Genomic DNA, 17468 nt, shown 5'->3' with positions numbered 1-17468 from the left:
ACGTTCAAGATGCAAAAAGGTTCAGAAGGAACATGTTAATAAAATCTTGTCAAAACTTTGGAAGACGCACGAAATAATAACTAGGAAGAAAAATGACTTGCAAATAGAACCGTTTAAGTGGAATGTATCTCCTTGCTACGCTGGACACTGATTTATTAAGAAGAGGGGGGAGAAAAAATTGAACATTTCAGGTGGTATTTACCAAGAGAAACTGAGCTGTCCCAAAGCTTTTATTAATCTGATTTGCAGAGTATCCGCTACTATCAAGGGACCTACTAAAGTTGTTTTCTTTAAAGCTGATGTGAAGAGGTCAATGCAAATAGCATTGTGGATTACACTGGGAGAAGGTGGCAGTTCTTTTTAGCATATGGAGAGAAAGTTGAATTATTTTGTTTTCCTTTTCTGATTATTTATTAAATGAGGATCATGCCATACAGGTATTGCCCTCTTCCTTTCCAAAGGAAATGAAGTGTTTGCATCATTTTGATTGATCTAAAGCAATAATTATTTTGTCCACTCACAGTTCCTAGGCAGTAGAGCAGTCTAGTGGCTAGAGCAGTGGTTTGCACATCAGAAGACTGGAATTCTTTGTTACTGAAATGTACCTGCCGCAGTACCTCAGACACATTCTCTGCCTCTTTTTCCATCTGCTTTCCTGCTGATTGAGCCAGCTCGCCCTCTGGGATGGTGCTCATCCATCATTCTGTGTTTGTGGGAGGGGACTCCGAAAGGCAGTGCTTTGGGAAGTAAACAGGCTCCCCTGAAATGCAGAAATGCTGATAAGCTCATGGAGTCGTGCTTCCGAACCAATTGTGATTTTGTCACTGTGCAAATAGTTTTCTGAAGGAGAAATGCTAATGTTTGTCTCACTTTTCTGTCAGTGTTTCTCTATGCCTGTGTCAAAAAGAAAAGGTTTGTGTTTCTGTTACTGTATCAAAAGAGAAAGTTTCTACTAGAGAGCTTTGTTGTATGGTATTCAGCACATACTCAGGAAAAACAGATGAATTTGGTCAAATACACCGTTGACTGTTCTTAGTTACTTATTTTATTACTTATTCTTAATTAATATCTTAGTTTAGCCAAAACAAACATGACAGAAGTAAGCGTCAAAAGAACCCGTATTTTCTCATAGTGTCAAAGTGTTTGAAATTTTTTTATGACAAATAGTCAAGAGCACTTTGGATGGAAGGATTATAATATTCTGTTCTCTTCTCCATATCTTTGTCAAGACATGTAATTTTTTAAGCGAATCCATACTCTTGAGCAGTAAACCAAATCTCAACATTCAAAAGTAAACGTATTAAAGTCTCTTCTACAGAAACCCCTCCTGTGAAACAAATTGAAAGTCAAATATAGCAATGTTTTCCATAATAAGAAATAATTGAACGCTTTTCAGAGTTGCACTGCACTGGTTAATAGCCATCACAATAGGAAAGTGCTAATTTCCCTATCTTGATGTGTTTGTAGTTATCTCCAAATCAAAAATGCAGTAATATAATATGTACCAAGAGACCACTGACATATGCACTGAATCTGGCTTTATTTGTCTTTCCACAGGCTATGTGGCTGATGTTGCAAACAGATGAGCCAGAAGACTTTGTCATAGCCACTGGGGAGGTCCATAGCGTCCGTGAATTTGTGGAGAAGTCATTTAGGCATATTGGGAAAACCATTGTGTAAGTATGAACGTGAGATGGTAGCCACAGGTCGAACACTTATAACCTGCTGCGCCTGCTGTTACAGAGCATTGTTTCTCTACATTCTTACTTTTTTCTCCTTGCTTTCTAATTTTGTAACAGGAGGCCTTCTGGACATAAATGACTGCGACAGAGGGTAAGCCCACTGTTGTTCTCCACGCTATAAGAAAAAAAAAGTAGGAGGGTAGATCTTAGTTGTTTTTGCTTCCAGGTCTTCACTCTTTGTTCTCCCATTCACACCCTGTCCTGTGGGACAGATGCCACTTCAAAGATATTAGTACTAAGCTGCTGTTCATCAGCCTGCTGCAATAGGGTTTTCATGCCCTTATCTCCATCTTCCTAGTCCCCAAATCGAGGATATTCCCTCAGTTTCACTCCCATCCTTTGCTATCAAAAGAGATGACACCCGCCAATCCTGTTCTTTTCCACATGACAGCCCATCAGCCACACCACAAGGATTATGTAGCAGCTCACTCTACATTCCTATTAGCTCTTGTCCTACCAAGCCATAAAAATGTTGAGCAGTGGGTGCAGAATGTTTACAATGCATATTCCACATAGTTTGATTGAAAATACAAAATTCCTTCTCAAGGCCATATAATAAAACCAGGATGGCTTGGTGAGCGCTTTCTGTAATTTATATTTTTATTGTTTATTATTTTTTCGATTTTCCTCCTTCTGTATCTTCTCTGGGCCCCATGCATCAACATACCAATCTCAGCTGGAAAAGGGAGAGGAAAGCCACAGGCTCTTCCATGACGCTAGCGCCAGGGCTGTTCCTCAGGCCATCAAAGTCACTTGTGCAGCTGGTGAACTTTTGACAGGGCCAATAAGTTTTACTTGGGAACAAAAACTTGACAAATTCAATAAATATGCAGAAGTGCACAGATATATAGAACATTATTTGAACAGCCAGTGGGTGGCTGGGGAGGTAATAATATTTTCTCCTCAATGAGTTTTTAGTCTGGTTTCAATTTTTGGCATCAACTTTCAGAAAAAAAATTCTGATAGAGGGAGGGAGAGACTGTATAAAGAGAATTTCTAGCCCAAAAGCTCAGTTCTGGGAATATGTTTCTCTCCATATTTTTGGCATCTCTTGACACTGTGATGCCTCTGTTTGATCACACATTGCTCAATATGCCTTAACAGCAGTGAGATTTGACGGGGTAAAGGGGCAGGGGGTAGTGGGAGCTCTATTAATTGCATTCTCTTTCTTTTTTCTTCTCTTTTTCTGTACTTTTGCTCCTTGTCTTTACAAGCCACTTCTCGCTAATAAGCATTGATACGAACTGAATAATGACTCTGTTACAATGATGGTGAAATAGAATTATATGTTGTAGGTGTGCTTGTTCTGTACAAATAAGACTTCTGATATTGAGAACTTTTTTTTTGCCCTGTCCAGTGTTGCTTTGCAATAGGAAAAAATGACTATTTGGTGAACAGCATTTTTTTTTAATTTGGTTACCTAAAATTAGAAGTTGAAATGTATAGGTCAGTACCTACACAAATGTTGTGATTTGCAGATGTTCTCATTATTCATAGTTTCATTTGATGTCAGTAAATTTATCCACTAGTTTAAAATTAAGCTCCTTGCTTTGTTATTAGCCTAAGAAGTCTCCATTTCCCAAGACTGATAAATAAGCATGTATTTTCCAGAAAGCAAAATGAACCCTCTAGAAAACCAAGAGGAAAGAACAAGGATTATTCAGAAGCAAGTGAAAGTACTTTTATGAATAGCTTCTGTTATATAGAAGATAGGAAAGACTTATTTTAGATTTGGTTGGTCCTAATACACAGGATTTTGTGTCCCATTTGTTGATTTTTTACTCACATATGACAGAATGGTTTCATATAATGGACTGCGTATCGCTTAGGTTGGTGATTATTGTGTTCCATGTTTAGATTAAGTCACTTAGTTGCAGGTTTTACTCTTGGTGAAATTTTAACAGTATTATTTCAATGATGATACAGGGCAGCTATTTTATGTGCACAAAGGCATATTTATTTTCTTTAATTAATCAATAAAAGTAATTTTCAACATGGTATAATTGTCTATATCACATCCACTGCCATGGATTTTTAGGAGCCTAAGTGTCTAGCTCACATTTAGAAACAGGGTTTGAGTTGCTAATCTCCTTGGTTCTTTTGAAATCTTTCTTCGCTTTATGTGATACATTAGCTACATCCTTAAGCCAATTATGGGTGATACATAAATACTTGTACGTATGGGTACTGAGGTGACACTTTAGGTACTGGTGACAATTTTGCTGCCGATGATTTTGGGAGGAATGCAATTCTGATAATTTTAGAAATAATCTAGCCAAACTCCTTCCCTCTGCTTCCTGGGTGGAGTTAGCGTAGAAACTGATCCTCTGCTCACCCGGGAGCCATCGCTCATCTTTCAAACTGCACGAGGTTTAGAACTTTTTTGAGGATCAGGAAAGTTGTGTTAAGAGTCTCCATAATTTTTCTAGGCATCAGCCTGGCCTGTGCTTTTCCGGAAAAAACACTCTCTCTCTCTCTCTCTCTCTCTCTCTCTCTCTCTCTCTAGTTCCCCCCCTGCCCATCTCTGTCACCTTGGCTGGATGGCTGGTAACCTCTCACATTCTTTGAAACCCCCCAGGGCTTTCTACTCCCACCTCCTTCAGTTTGAATATATCTTCTTCAGTGAGTAGCCTGGCAGCAAAATCCTCCCCTTCAGTGTTGCAGGACCCCACTGGTGAGTCCCATTGATCTGCTGCTTGAAAATTTATGAGGTGCCTAAGAACCAGTACACCAAAATGGATCACTAACTGTGATCCTGCAAGGAAGGCTGTTTTCTTCCTTTCTCCCTGAAAGCTCAGTTGCTTTTTTTCCCAGGTATTATGAAATTTCACAGTCCCAAAAGCTTCTCTGGGAAATTTCCAGGTGCCCTTTCCAGTGCTCTAAGTGCCAGCACAGCTTCTCTGTACTGCTGTGCGGTGCACCTTTCAAAATCGCTGGCAGGGTGGAGGAGATGGCCAGAAGGGGATGCAGTGGCAATTGCAAGGGCTCGTAGCACACCTGGGAACACAGGGCAAATGTGCAGCGGTGCTTCGCCATCCCTGGTTTGTGCTTTGGCAGGGAAAATTGCAAAGGGGACAAAGTCTCAGCTGTCACATCTTGATATTGCAGCAGAGAACAGGCAGAAAGGCGATCCTTACTGCCTTGCAACAAACTAAAAGTATAATTTTTAAGTCTTTTGTCTTCCTAAGACATCCCGTTAACTGTACAGCTTAACCTATAAGGTCTTTCCAAAAAAAACCATACTACTCTGTTATAGCCAGTCATTAGCACATGTTGGGAGTATATTTTCTGGCCAAAATATGAGAGACAAACTTTAATATGCTTTTGTAAATAATGACATGTACAGTTGCAGTAAGCCTGATGTGTTCTCTCTCTGAAATTGACTGTAAAGTGTACGCAGAAGTTTATCTATGTTGTATTTTTTTCATTTAACTCTTTTTTTACAAGGGAGAAATTTGAAACTAAATTTATATAATCCTCTGAATCATTCAAATTCAATCCTTTGTACTAACCGGAAAGCCTCTAAGCTACAAATATTTTCCCCCTGTAAGTATTACACTTTTTTTCTTTTACTTTCCCTTCTACTTACTACTAATTAAGTAATATTTGGGGGAAGCACTTCCCACCTATAATTTGAACTACAGCAGGATAAACGAAACAGGCAAACGCTTGTCTTGACTAATTTTCTGTCATTAATCTTATTAAATTAGAACAGGATTGCAAAGATAGCCTGAAACCACTACAGCACTCAGAGTTCTTTGCAGACTGCTACAAAGACTGCTGTCTGCAAATGAAGGAAAAAAAGAAAAAAGAAAAAAAACCTGTTCCAGCAGTGGAAAGATTTATTGTATTTTTTATTAATATAAAAATGCATGCACATTTGTTACAGAAATATTCATTGCTTCCAGGATCAGAATTAATTCAAGAAAAATGAATATTTTACTGTAGTCATTTGGCTTTGCAGTGCAAAGGGGTTTTTTTTTTTGGCTTTGTGTTTTCTTTCTATTTTAAAATGGAAGATTGGGATACAGAAACACACGGGAGATGTGAAGGATTGCTGTAAACACTAAGCCGATGAGACTTTGGTGATGGTGGCATGGGGAGAGGGGAGAGGAGCCATCCAAAGTCTTCACCAGCAGCCACTGGTTTCAAGTCTGGCTTCTGTCCACAAGAAATTGCTGCCTGGCCAGGGACCGTGTGTGGTGCTTAACAGCACAGGAAAATCACAAGCTTGCAGATCAGGAAGAAGGGAGCATGAGAATGAGCTTAATTACATAAATTAGGCACATTTTAAAGAGTGATAGTTGTAAAGAACCCAGCTACGTCAGTGGAGAAGCTTCTTTGGGTGAACTCACACAAGCAGCAGTGCTTACTTAGGGCTGTACCACTTTTATTCTTGTTCTCACTGTAGAGTACATTTGGGGGGGGGGGGCATTTAGCTCACCTCAGCTAGAGGACTAGCTCTTCAAGCTGAACACACTTTTTTACTTTCTTAGTGATAGGAGTTTTTATCTGTTGGCAGACCTAATACAGAACTCACAGTAAGGTTTGAAGACTGCAACAACTTAATTATCTGATTCCAGATGATTAAAAATAAGAGGTGTGAGAGTTTCTTCTATAGGAAGGCTGGGTGAGAATTAAATGTGATGTTTTGTGGGAAATTCCTCAGTTTTTTTCCCAAAATGAGATGAAAAAATTCTCACAAATGCATTTGGAAAAATATTTTATTTCAAGTCAGTTAGAATGTTTTGTTTCTTTTTTAACATCCTTTAAAAAAAACTTTAAAGGAATTTGAAAAGCCATTCAGAAAAGAAAAACAAAATCTTTTCATTCTGAAAATGTCAAATCATCTTTTTAGATTTTTTTTTTTGACTTGACAGTAGTGGAACTTATTTGAAACTTTCTGAATGTTTTGATCTTCACAGAAGCATTAATATTCTTTGGGAAAATATTTTCTTCTGAACAAAGCCCTCTTAAAAGGAAGCATCATCACCAACTCCCCCAATTTTAAGTAAAGCAGAGAGATGAGCTTGAAGTTTCCCAAATGGATTGAAGAAAAAGAAACCACAAAAAGAGGGGGACCTAGGACGTAGTCTTTCTTAAAATTTTTTAACATGGGGAGTCACAATTTATATTTTTGAAACCTGAGCTTGGCAATGCTGGGAATTTCATGCCAACAATCTTAACTGTTTTAACTGTGTTCCTTCAGTGAATGAACGCTGAAGACCTGACTCATGAGAGCATTTGAGCAGATCTTTAAGTACATCCCTGCATGGTAGCATACTTATATCTTAGGTTTAAGCACAAGATAGCAGTTAAACAACCCCTGTATCCTTGGATGCTTTGTTGAATCAGAGTTTGAGCAGGGGCCCAAGGAACATGTGAAGAGTCATATTTAAAATTTCCCTATGAGAGATTGCTTGCAACAGATGTCAATGATCTCTTACATGGTGTCAGTTTTGCTGTTTATACAGCATCAGAACAAATGCAGTGCTTTGGCTAATTGTGTGTGTAGTGACAATTAATTAAGCCATGAATCTGAAGGGTGCACACAAATGGTGTCTTCTGTCACCTGTCAAAGATGAGCAAAGCTTCCCTAAAATTTTATTTTTAAGTAATTTATTGTTGGTTTTCAAATGTGAAAAGATTTTCCGTTGGCATTTATTTGATTTAAAAGAGGAATGTGAGAGTTTTATTTCCCACAAAGTGGTTGAGGGCTTTAGCTGCTGATGATTTCTGAATATTTTATAAAATGGCATCAGTTCTGCCTCCAGGTAAAGATGAAGTGAATACTTGTTCAGTTTATCTGTGCTTTTGCAAAAGGTTTATTTTTCATTGATTTTAGTGACTTCAAAAATATGCGCACTTTGCCTTGTTTGCTCCTCAGTTAAAGCCATTTGGACCATTTGTTCCCCCCACCCATACGTTGCCCTGGCTCCCCTATGCCATGCTCTGCCCACCTCACACCCCACTGAGTGCCCCAGCTCTTCACCATCAGAAAATCCTCTGTACCTGTGGATGTTTTTATAGCTTGCAGCTTGCCATCTTAGAGAATGGCTGTAGGAAATGCAAGAGAACTGGAAGCTTCAGAGTCAAAGAGGAAAAGGAGTGTTCACTATGGCTGATAATAAATATTATAATAGTGATTTGCAGGGTCCTTGCAGGCATGAAATTAGCCTTTCAAATTAAATGAAGCCTATTTCTCTGGAAATGCAGCCTATAAAAGTTTGTGAAGTGAAGAATCTTCTAAACAAGTAAACTACAATACATGCTTTTGAAACATAACCAACTTGTTAGTTTTATGGAAGCTTCTGAGGTTGGTGGTAGTCGTGGTAGTCATCGCACTTAGCAATGTTTATTGCCCTGGGTATTCAAAAAGCTCCCATCCTCAGTACTCTGTGGACAGCACAGACACATAGGGCATCAAACTTGGTTTCTCAGTAGTAGACAGCACTGTCTCGTGCATCTTTCTCTGAGTGCAGAGCCTTCTGCAGTGTGGCCAATGCCATCAGTTTTGAGAGCAAACCATCACTGCAGCAGGTGTCAGGTGCTTGCAGACTCTGGGCTCTGACACTAGCCGTGTGTAGGGGGAATTCGCTCCTCATTCTGTTTGAATTTAGCCCAGCCCTGATTAGCCAGACTTTCTCTAGCAGGGGTTCGGCTTTCTTAGCTCCAAGTTACATTAGATTGTTTTCTTGCCTACTTAGAAGGAGCAGAAAGCTGAGCAGTCCTCGTGGCTGGAACTATCTAAAACCACAAAAGTGTGAGGATTCCCCATGTCTCTTCCACTATGCTAATGCTTCAGGATAACTTGGCATCACATTTTCCAATTAACAATTCTGACTGGAATTTGCCTATAAATAAGTTTTTTTTTCTTTTCTTTTTTCGTTGTGGTTAAAAGACAAAGGAATAGGGAGTTGGTTAGATAAATGGATGTCTTATTCCTGGTGCCTGGTTGGCCCCAAAGCAATCCCTTTTATCAGCAGTCTGGTGTCCCCAGCTGTGAGTGCAGAGGTGCCAGGAGTAATTAAAAGTGCTGCTATCAAATGTGTCTCCCACTTTGTTCACAATGAGAAGTACTTTTTTTCTTGTGAACTTTTCACATTACTGAGCTGAACAAAATGGGTGGAGTTTTCTTCTTGAGTTATTTGTATTGTTATATAACTTTGATAGCCACATTAAGTGAGTCTTTACTGGCTCTGTTGAGCTTTCTGGAGACTGTTGGGTGTTAGATGGGGTTCTCTGCTCAGTGACCTCCAACAACAACTGACGTCTCCTGATCTAAGCACTTCCTGTTGTTTTACTGGTGACGGTTAGTTTTCTATTAAGCTCATTTGAGTCCTGCACATTTTTACCCTCTGCCCTTTAAAGGGAGGGACTAATGTTAGTTTTGGCTTCTGAGCGAAAACTTTACAGTGCAGGCTTCAAACAGAACAACTGCAAAAAAGAAAGATAGACAAGTTAATATATTAATCATCTTTAGCATCATGGCATTCCTTATTTACAGCTGACTTCAAGGTGACTATTACCTGGCAGAAATTATTTCAATGTAAAGTGTTCACAATATCAAGCATCATACAGGCTTTGCTAGTCACCAAAAGTCATGAGTGTTGCTTAAAAAATCATGGCATTTAAAAACTAGTAATAATGTGTATTTGGTATTTCCTTCTGCCTTTCAGTGTTTTAACCTTCAGGGGGACACAGAGGTCACATTTTCAGACTTTCCTCCATAGCCCTGAGGGCTCGAAACTCAAAAATGAAGGCTGAAGTTGTCACAGAATTAAACTCTTCTAGGAGCTTTGGGGGGGGAGGGGGGGGAGGGGAAGGAAGAAGAAAATCAAATACCTGACAAAATCCCAAGAACAGGCAACACTGAAAATATTTCAGCATGATTAGTTCGTGGGAGGCAAAGGGCACTTTTATTGCTGATGACTGAAGCTGACTAGTCTAAATCACAGTGCTGATTTAAATTACATAGATTTCACTGAAACCTAAAAAAGCAAAGAATTTCATCACTACACTTTTGTGCCAAGCTATTTCAGAGCTCCTTGATAAACTCAGAGGCAAAAAGTAAGAAGAGTGTAGAGTTTCAGTCATAACTCTGGGTTTTGTATATTTAATGAATTAGATTTTTAGTATCAGCTGAAACATTTGTTTTGAGAGGGGTTATTGTCCTCAAGCTTCCAGGCTGAAATCTGGCCATTTTAAAACCAGAGATAGTGACCTATCAAGCCATTTCTGTTCTGGTGGTGTATTCAACCCAAAATTTTAGATCAGGACAATTGCTAACAAAATAGTTCATGGTACAATCAGATCACACAAATCACAGCAAACTGCAGACTGTTCAACACATATGAAACTAATTTAAACAAAGTAGCTGACTTTAAGTTTACAGGTAGTACGTATCATTTACGGTGCATGTATGTGAAATGCTGTGTTGAGCTAGGACTGAAAACTCAAGAACTGTTTTTGTTTTGTTTTTTCTAGTTAAGCACAAATTAGATTATGCAGCTTAATGCTATTCAAACAGAGCTTCACTTCCATAAAATTAACAGATTAAAGAGTTCCTAAAAGTACTGGCCAAAATGCAAGAATTAAAAATATTTTTAAGAACAATTCTAAACAACTTTGAAGCAATCCACAAATGAAAAAACTCATTTTCATATTTATTTGAAGATACGTAAAACATACTGAAATCAGGAGGTTTTATTTTCCCCGAGCATTCTGTATTTAATTTGGAAGTCCTATGTTCTAGACTTTCCACTGAATCAAAAACCAAAACAAAGAGACTTCAAAAGCCATTGTTGCTCCATTCAAGTCTAAACTCTGCCTTTGTTCCTACAGCTAATGAGTTTATACTGTCCTGCAGGGAGAATTGACACCAGCCTCAAGTAAATGAAAGCAGGCCAAATGTTGGTAAGATCAGAGCACTAAAGTAATTATGGGTTGATTAAATGTTTATCTTCCTTACAGGTGGGAAGGGAAGAATGAAAATGAAGTAGGACGGTGCAAGGAGACTGGCAAGATTCATGTGACAGTCAATCACAAATACTACAGGCCAACTGAAGTGGTAAGAAAATGCCCTCTCTTAGCTTTGCAAATGAATAATCCAATCACTCAGCCAATAAATTGCTGCATTTGGCCAGCAGTCTGTGAAAATGGCTTAATGGCACTCCTGTTGCCAGCTTTTAGAGATCTAAATTAGCCTGCTTGTTGGCACCCTCTCAGTCAGCTACCCGAAAACAACCAAGCACACAGCAACGTATCAGGAGAAAGAGATTTGTCCTGTTGCTGAGGTGACTTCTCTGCTTTGGTCACTGTATGCGAAAGAGGAGGGTTAGGGGTGTGGAACATCACCCCATGGGAAACAAAACAAAATTCAGCTCAGCTTGTTGTTGCTTTTGGTATCAGATTGGTGTGTGATCATTTGTCCTCTGACTGTGAGAAGGGAAAGCGAAGGAAGGTGTGCACTGTAATATACTTGATTTTTAAAATACCTCCTTCTGTGTCTTATAGTGAAAGTGTTCCAATTCCACCCAGTGAGCATCCCCTGCTCAACTTAGATCTTTGTAACTCGTCGCATCACAAAATACCCATTTTGAAAGCTCGGGAATGTGCTTGTGTGCTGTTTCATTGGGTGTTTTGCAGGGCCCCACTTAGTAAATGCTCATTCACGTGAGGAATCTTGACTCCCAGTGAAGCCTGCCAGGGGTATTCAACCAGCACAGACTGCCAGCCGAACCAGGCCACTAATGCTCAGATTGACTGAGCTGGTTAGAAGAGAAAAAAAAATCGTACCTACAACTTAGGCAGGATAGTGGCGACACACAGAGCGGGTGCAGGACGGAGCCTGGCTTCTGGACACAGAGAACAATAGTCCTAATTGTGCTAGCTGGGAGCGGGTGTGCCCAAGAGAGGATGTTCTGGTCTCCTGGCAAGGGTGATACCAGCCCCACCGGCTGCTGACACAGCGTCGGCTGTCAGTCAGGGCGTTCAGAAGTGCTGCCTTCAACTTCCTGCTACAAGCAAGGTGTGACAAGAGCACATTTGTCTTGACACAGATTGCAGGGTGGGAGTGGGGAGCTGCATGTGTATAAATGAACATCAGTTCTAAAGTGGGCACTCAGAGGGGAATAGAGACTTTCATGTTATGCAATTATTTAAGAGGGCTGGGCCTGAGTATCAGAATCAAACACTAGGAAGTCATTTAGGGCTGTCTGTCATTCTGTGCTTTGGTAAGGTGTCAGAATGATAAGGAGGACACAGAGACAAAAGGACTTGCCAAACAGGAAAAGGACACTTGACCCAACAAGTCTGTGCTTTATGGGACCCATTTTCCTGCTTTGTCATACTTCTTACTCACAAGTACCTATTTACTCTTCAAAATTCACAAGTAGTACATAGCTATTCTGAAGCCCTCCACCTCATTCCTGTGCTCACCATTTTCTGCAGAAGTAGTTTTGTCCATGGTCTTCCCTCTGCCCTTACTGTCCCCTCTTTGGAACACAGTTTCTGGATTTTAAATTCACCTCACTATAAGCTTGTCCATTTTGAGACAGTGCATATACATAGGTTTTTCCAGAACACTCATGCGATTTCTAATAGGTTGATAAGTGATTACAAGGAGGTATCAGAATATGGAGTGGAACGTGCTTTGAAAGTGCACGGAGATATGAAAATCCAGCCTTACTGATTTACCACAAATCCTCTCTTGAGCAAAAGTCCCGCCCACCTTCTCCAACTCCATGAATAAAAACAAGAACACTTTTATGTTCCTGAAAACATTACATATGCCCCAGTCTAAAAATATTTTGAATGTCATAGCTGTGTTACGTCCTGTGTTAAACTTCTCCATAGTTGGAACTGGATACTTTTTCAGGTGAGTCTCTACAAGGCCATCTCTCTCCCTCTCTGTCTGTCTGTCTCTCTCTCTGTCACACACACACGCTCATACACACACACACACAAAGTTAATAAATAGCATTGTATATAAACTCAGTAGAGAATTGGTGGTTATCTGAAATTACCTGATCTGTTATAGGCCACCTGTTCTTTCCTTGGACTCCATCTCTCTCTTCCACTGACCCCATCTTTTCTTGCCTTTAACAAGCTCCCTGCTCTGTTATTGGGGAACCCAAGAAGGCTGTGAAGCTGCTCTAGTAAGTCAGGGGCAGAAGCACAAAATGGGTTTTGAGGGAATATGCAGATGAACTGTTAGCAAACTCCTCTTATCAACAGTGACATGGCAGAACCTATTAGATGTTGTCATTAACTTGTTGGAAGAGTGTTTGTACAGAAGAGATGGTATTTTTTCTCAGCCGCTGAAAGGGCAAAGATTGGTCTTTGCCTGGTTTCATTCCAAGCTGGTTTCACCGGTCCTGATTTACAACATTTTATTTAACTTTCTAAGTTGACTCTACACACTGCATCATACCCCCATATTCAGGAACAGCAAGACATGTGTGTCCATGTGGTATAGGCAAGAATATTCATGTATGGCATGAAGGACAGGGACACCAACTATCAGATCCTCATTACGTCTTCTGAGTTTCTCTTGACTGACAACAGTGAACTGGCTTTTGGACAGTTCTTGTATAGTGCTGTCAGCCATACAACTTCTGAATGGAGATTTCGTTAGAGATTTTTTCTCCATTGGGAAGCAGTAAAAACACTCAATTTGATTTTAGCTTTCATTTTCCCTACTTGATGCAAACAAAGAAGATCCGACCTAAATTCTCAAGCATGCAACACTTCTCAGAAGTGGTAGGATTTAGAATTGAATACGTCTTGAGTCTGTTATATCTACACGGAGAAAAAAAGGGGGTGGCATGATTCTAGGGTTTCCAATCAACTTAGCATCCACCCACTGGAAGTAAAATCCCTTTCTCAGAAAGGGAAAGCATCTCAGAATGACTTTTTTTTTTTTTTTTAATTATGAATTTACTTCTATTCCTTATCAAAGGAAAACAAACTTCTATCTATTTCAGTCAGGGAATCACATCTGTGCAATTGGAAAATGCTGAAACAAAATCTAATCCATGGCCAAAAAGCAAGGAAATGTAATGACAGAACTGAAATGGGGTGATTGCACATGTCCCCTCTCTCCACCCTCAACAAGATTGCTGAAGGCAAGAAAGCTTCAGGTTGACATTTTTGAAGGAGGCTTAGCCACATCAGTTAACAGGAATTCTGCTGTTGAATCCTAGCTGGCAGAGCAAATCCAATGCTCAGATTCTCCTGTCTTATTTGGAAACGTTTCTGTGTGCCTGTCTCTCTAAAATTTAACATGATATTCTGGAAAGTGAAAATAAATAGCGTTTAATCTTGTATGCAGTCAGTTCAGACAGTGCCAATACATTCATTTGAAAACACATTTGTTTCCTTCAGTTAGTGATCCCTAGGGTCAAGGCCTCCCATTGAAAAGCTTAGCTGTACTGAAGAAGAAACCTTGAAATGTGAGACTGTCTTCTGGTCAAACTAAGTAGACCCTTTGAATGCCTTGACTCTAAATCTCTTGACTCTACTTTTGACTGCTTTGGGGCCGCCTGATATTTACTGGCCTTGGGAATTATTCCTGCTAATGCTTCTAATGCCTGTCTCTCTCCTTCCCTCCTCGAGTCTTGATAACTGCAGCCTTGTTGGTATCGTTTCTTTTGGCTTACATCGTGTTCCTGTCACTATCCTTTCTGACCCTTTTTTAAACTGTATTTGGAGACTGTAACCTGATGGCTGCAAAGACTGGAGAAAAATGATTACTTTTGCCTTTCTTAAAATCAGCAATTTTCACAGGAGTTTCATCACAGACTTGCTTTTTATACTGAACTTGATAAAGTATGAAAGATGCTTTCACACATTTTGCAGACTTTTTTATCACATGGCAAGTAAGGGCATAATTTACCTCCATTTGGTAATGTAAAGATGAGTTTCACTACAGCTTAGTCACCTGGAAAAAGTAGATCCTTTTGACTATGGTCTCACTAGCTTTTTCTATTTTTGCTGCAATCAGAATGTTCAAATTTCAGGCAGGTAACATAATCCATACTTGGATTTAAACAATGCACTTGGCTTTCACAAAAATAATATTCAGATTAATTTTAAAATTAAATTACAGTTTAAAAACTAAATTAAATGAGACATTTCATTCAGCTGGAAACAAACCACCCTGCAGCACAGGATGTTGGAAGAATCAGATCTCTCAAGCCCTGAAGCTGGATGTTTGTTAGAAAGTTTTGACCTGTCTTAAATTTTCTTATCTTTCAGCAAGATAATTAATTTGCTGTCCTCTCCTCCATCTCTTTTACATGTATTAGGAAAAAAGAATGATTCCAAAATGAACAGCATGACAATGATATCTGAAGAAATCAAATAAGATGATCAAGCAGAAATTTCCCTCCAAGGATAACACAGTCATTACTTCTAATTAAATTATGCCTTTTGAGGTGTTTGACTAAAATTGCTTGTAGTATTTTTGCATGGCAGATATTAAGCTTGCAGTTCCATAGTTGCTTACTTCATTTCACTGCCCTTTTCTGCAACAATGAAGGTTAATTCCAAGTCTCACTGATCTGATCTCTCATCATAGAACTTACTATATGTGTGTGTATATATATAAAAGGAATTTAATAAATTCTATCTTAATTTTTTAAAGAAAAAAAGAAACCTTTGAACCATATAGAAAGTTTTTTCTCTGAACCTAATGTTCTGTGTATGTTACAGGGAATTCTTCCCCCTCCCTCCCACCTGTTTCTGTGGGTATGCTAAAGCTTGCTTAGGGTAGGAACTGTAGGTTGCCTTAGTGCATCATATATGTTATGGGCTGACTTGGATGTATCTAAGAGGACATGCATACAGCAGTGCATATGTCCTTCCTTTAAGCAAGCCCTAGAACCTCTGTCACAGTGAGAAAATGTCGTACTACTATTTAAGCAGTTGTCTAGCCTCTTATTATTCTTCTTCAAAGAAAAAAAAAGGTATGCTAACCTCTTCCCTTTGTTATATGCCTTAAGCAACTAAGCATTTTTATCCCAGTCCTTTCTAGCAAGGATATAAATGAAATCCCATTTAATGGTTAGCGGAATAGTGGAATAGTTCATGACAGCACAATGTCCAAGGATACTTATCTTTTTGGAATTATTTCTTCCAAACTGCTCTTTTTGACTTTTAACGGGTTTGATATTCCTCCTTAATAGGTTGTTTATTTTTCAAATAATTGTTTGTTGTATCTAAATATCTATAGATACATACAGGTTTTTTTCCAAGTCTTCTATATCTTGCATACAGTAAACTTCACATCTCTGCTTAACTGCATTTGGCCTCAGTTGCCCTTTTTCCTTTTTAGAATTAACCAGGACAGCTTTAAATTTCAGTCTGTTCAAATGTTTTTTAAAAATTCAGCTTTATGCTTCCCATGTTTCACAGGATTCCAGTAAAAATTCCTTAGGGTATATCACATTCTCCCAAAGTCAGCTTTCTTAAAGTCAAAACCGTTTGTGAACTCCTCTAAGTGTTCCTGCCCTAAAGAGCATTTAAGATCTAACGAAACCATGATCACAAAGCCTTAAATGCTGTGAACTTCCACTTTATTTTTCATACAAGCTTCATTTCCTACTCTTAAGTTCAGAGCAGCCTGTGCTGTAAACTGCTCAGACGTCTGCGCAAGGAAACACGTGCTTCCCTTCTTCAAGGATCTTTTTGCTCATCAGTGTCAATATGTAGCCTATATTAATCCTCATGAAAATGAAATGGCAGCATTCGAGGAAGAATAACCTTCAGATAATTTTTCTGTCTGTTTTCCTAATAGCCAGGTAAATAAGTTTCAAGTTGTCATAATTCTTACAGACTTCTTACCTGTTTTTTTTCCTTGTTCCAAAAATGTATGTCAACATCTGAAAACTACTGCCTTTGTAAATGATTACCCTATTGTCCTTAATTCTCCTCCATGCTGACTTTGCTGCTGTGTCAGCCAAAATATTTATAACATTCCTTACTTCAGACTCAACATTCTCTCTGCATTCCTTTGCCACTCTCTCCCTTTTATTCGTCTATCCTGCTAATAAAATCTGCAGTAGATTTTTTTTGTTTTACTTAGAGGCTTTACATATCAGGTGTTTTGGAGGTATTGCTGAGAACATACATGTCAAATTCAGCTGAATAAAATAATGATTAATAGTAATTTATCACTGTGTAGCATCTTCTGTAAGGCACTAAGTACTTAACATATTTTTAATGTTTGTCAATGAGCATGTGAAATAGGTAAAAAGAATAGTATCACTGGCTTTCTGTTTCTGAAATAAATTTATCACAGAGCAGAAAGACTATACTACTTGAGTGAGATCTTGAGGCAGCGGCAGAGTTAGGAAGAGAGCTAAATGTCGTTGCATTTTGTGCACACACCAACATTTCTAGTGAACACAAGTGTTCCTCCACAGGTGGCATTTTACTGTCTCTTCTCATCCTGACTTTGTCTTAGTTCTTCCTTCAAAGTTTTTACTTTCTCAAGAGAAGGATAGGAAGACCATTTTTACTTCCAGGTTTTCCTCTCAATAAGTCATCAAAGCTGAGTATCTTCAGCAGGCTGATGTCCAGTCTTGCTAACTGTCTTGTTTAATCCTCTTAACACATAAAAATTAGCAGGAGTCCTAGTTTGCCTCCTTTTTTGTGGGAGCGGCTACCTAATACATACCCCTCCAACACTCCCACGCACATTTCTGACTTTTTGCTTCATAA

At 39.0% G+C, this 17468-nt stretch overlaps 1 protein-coding gene across 3 annotated transcripts in view; it reads left to right on the top strand.

Annotated features, from left to right (window-relative positions):
• The window catches only part of GMDS (GDP-mannose 4,6-dehydratase), a 433675-nt gene that overhangs the window by 348052 nt on the left and 68155 nt on the right, over positions 1–17468 (top strand). For all 3 annotated transcript variants that reach the window (XM_026114911.2, XM_064507108.1, XM_026114912.2), the window contains exons 8-9: positions 1558–1676; positions 10716–10812. In XM_026114911.2, coding sequence (XP_025970696.2) covers positions 1558–1676; positions 10716–10812 — 216 coding nt within the window. The remainder of the gene's footprint in view (positions 1–1557; positions 1677–10715; positions 10813–17468) is intronic.

The sequence above is a fragment of the Dromaius novaehollandiae genome, chromosome 2 (assembly GCF_036370855.1).
Source record: "Dromaius novaehollandiae isolate bDroNov1 chromosome 2, bDroNov1.hap1, whole genome shotgun sequence".
Taxonomy (NCBI): Eukaryota; Metazoa; Chordata; class Aves; order Casuariiformes; family Dromaiidae; genus Dromaius; species Dromaius novaehollandiae.
This window is presented reverse-complemented; position numbering and strand designations above follow the sequence as displayed.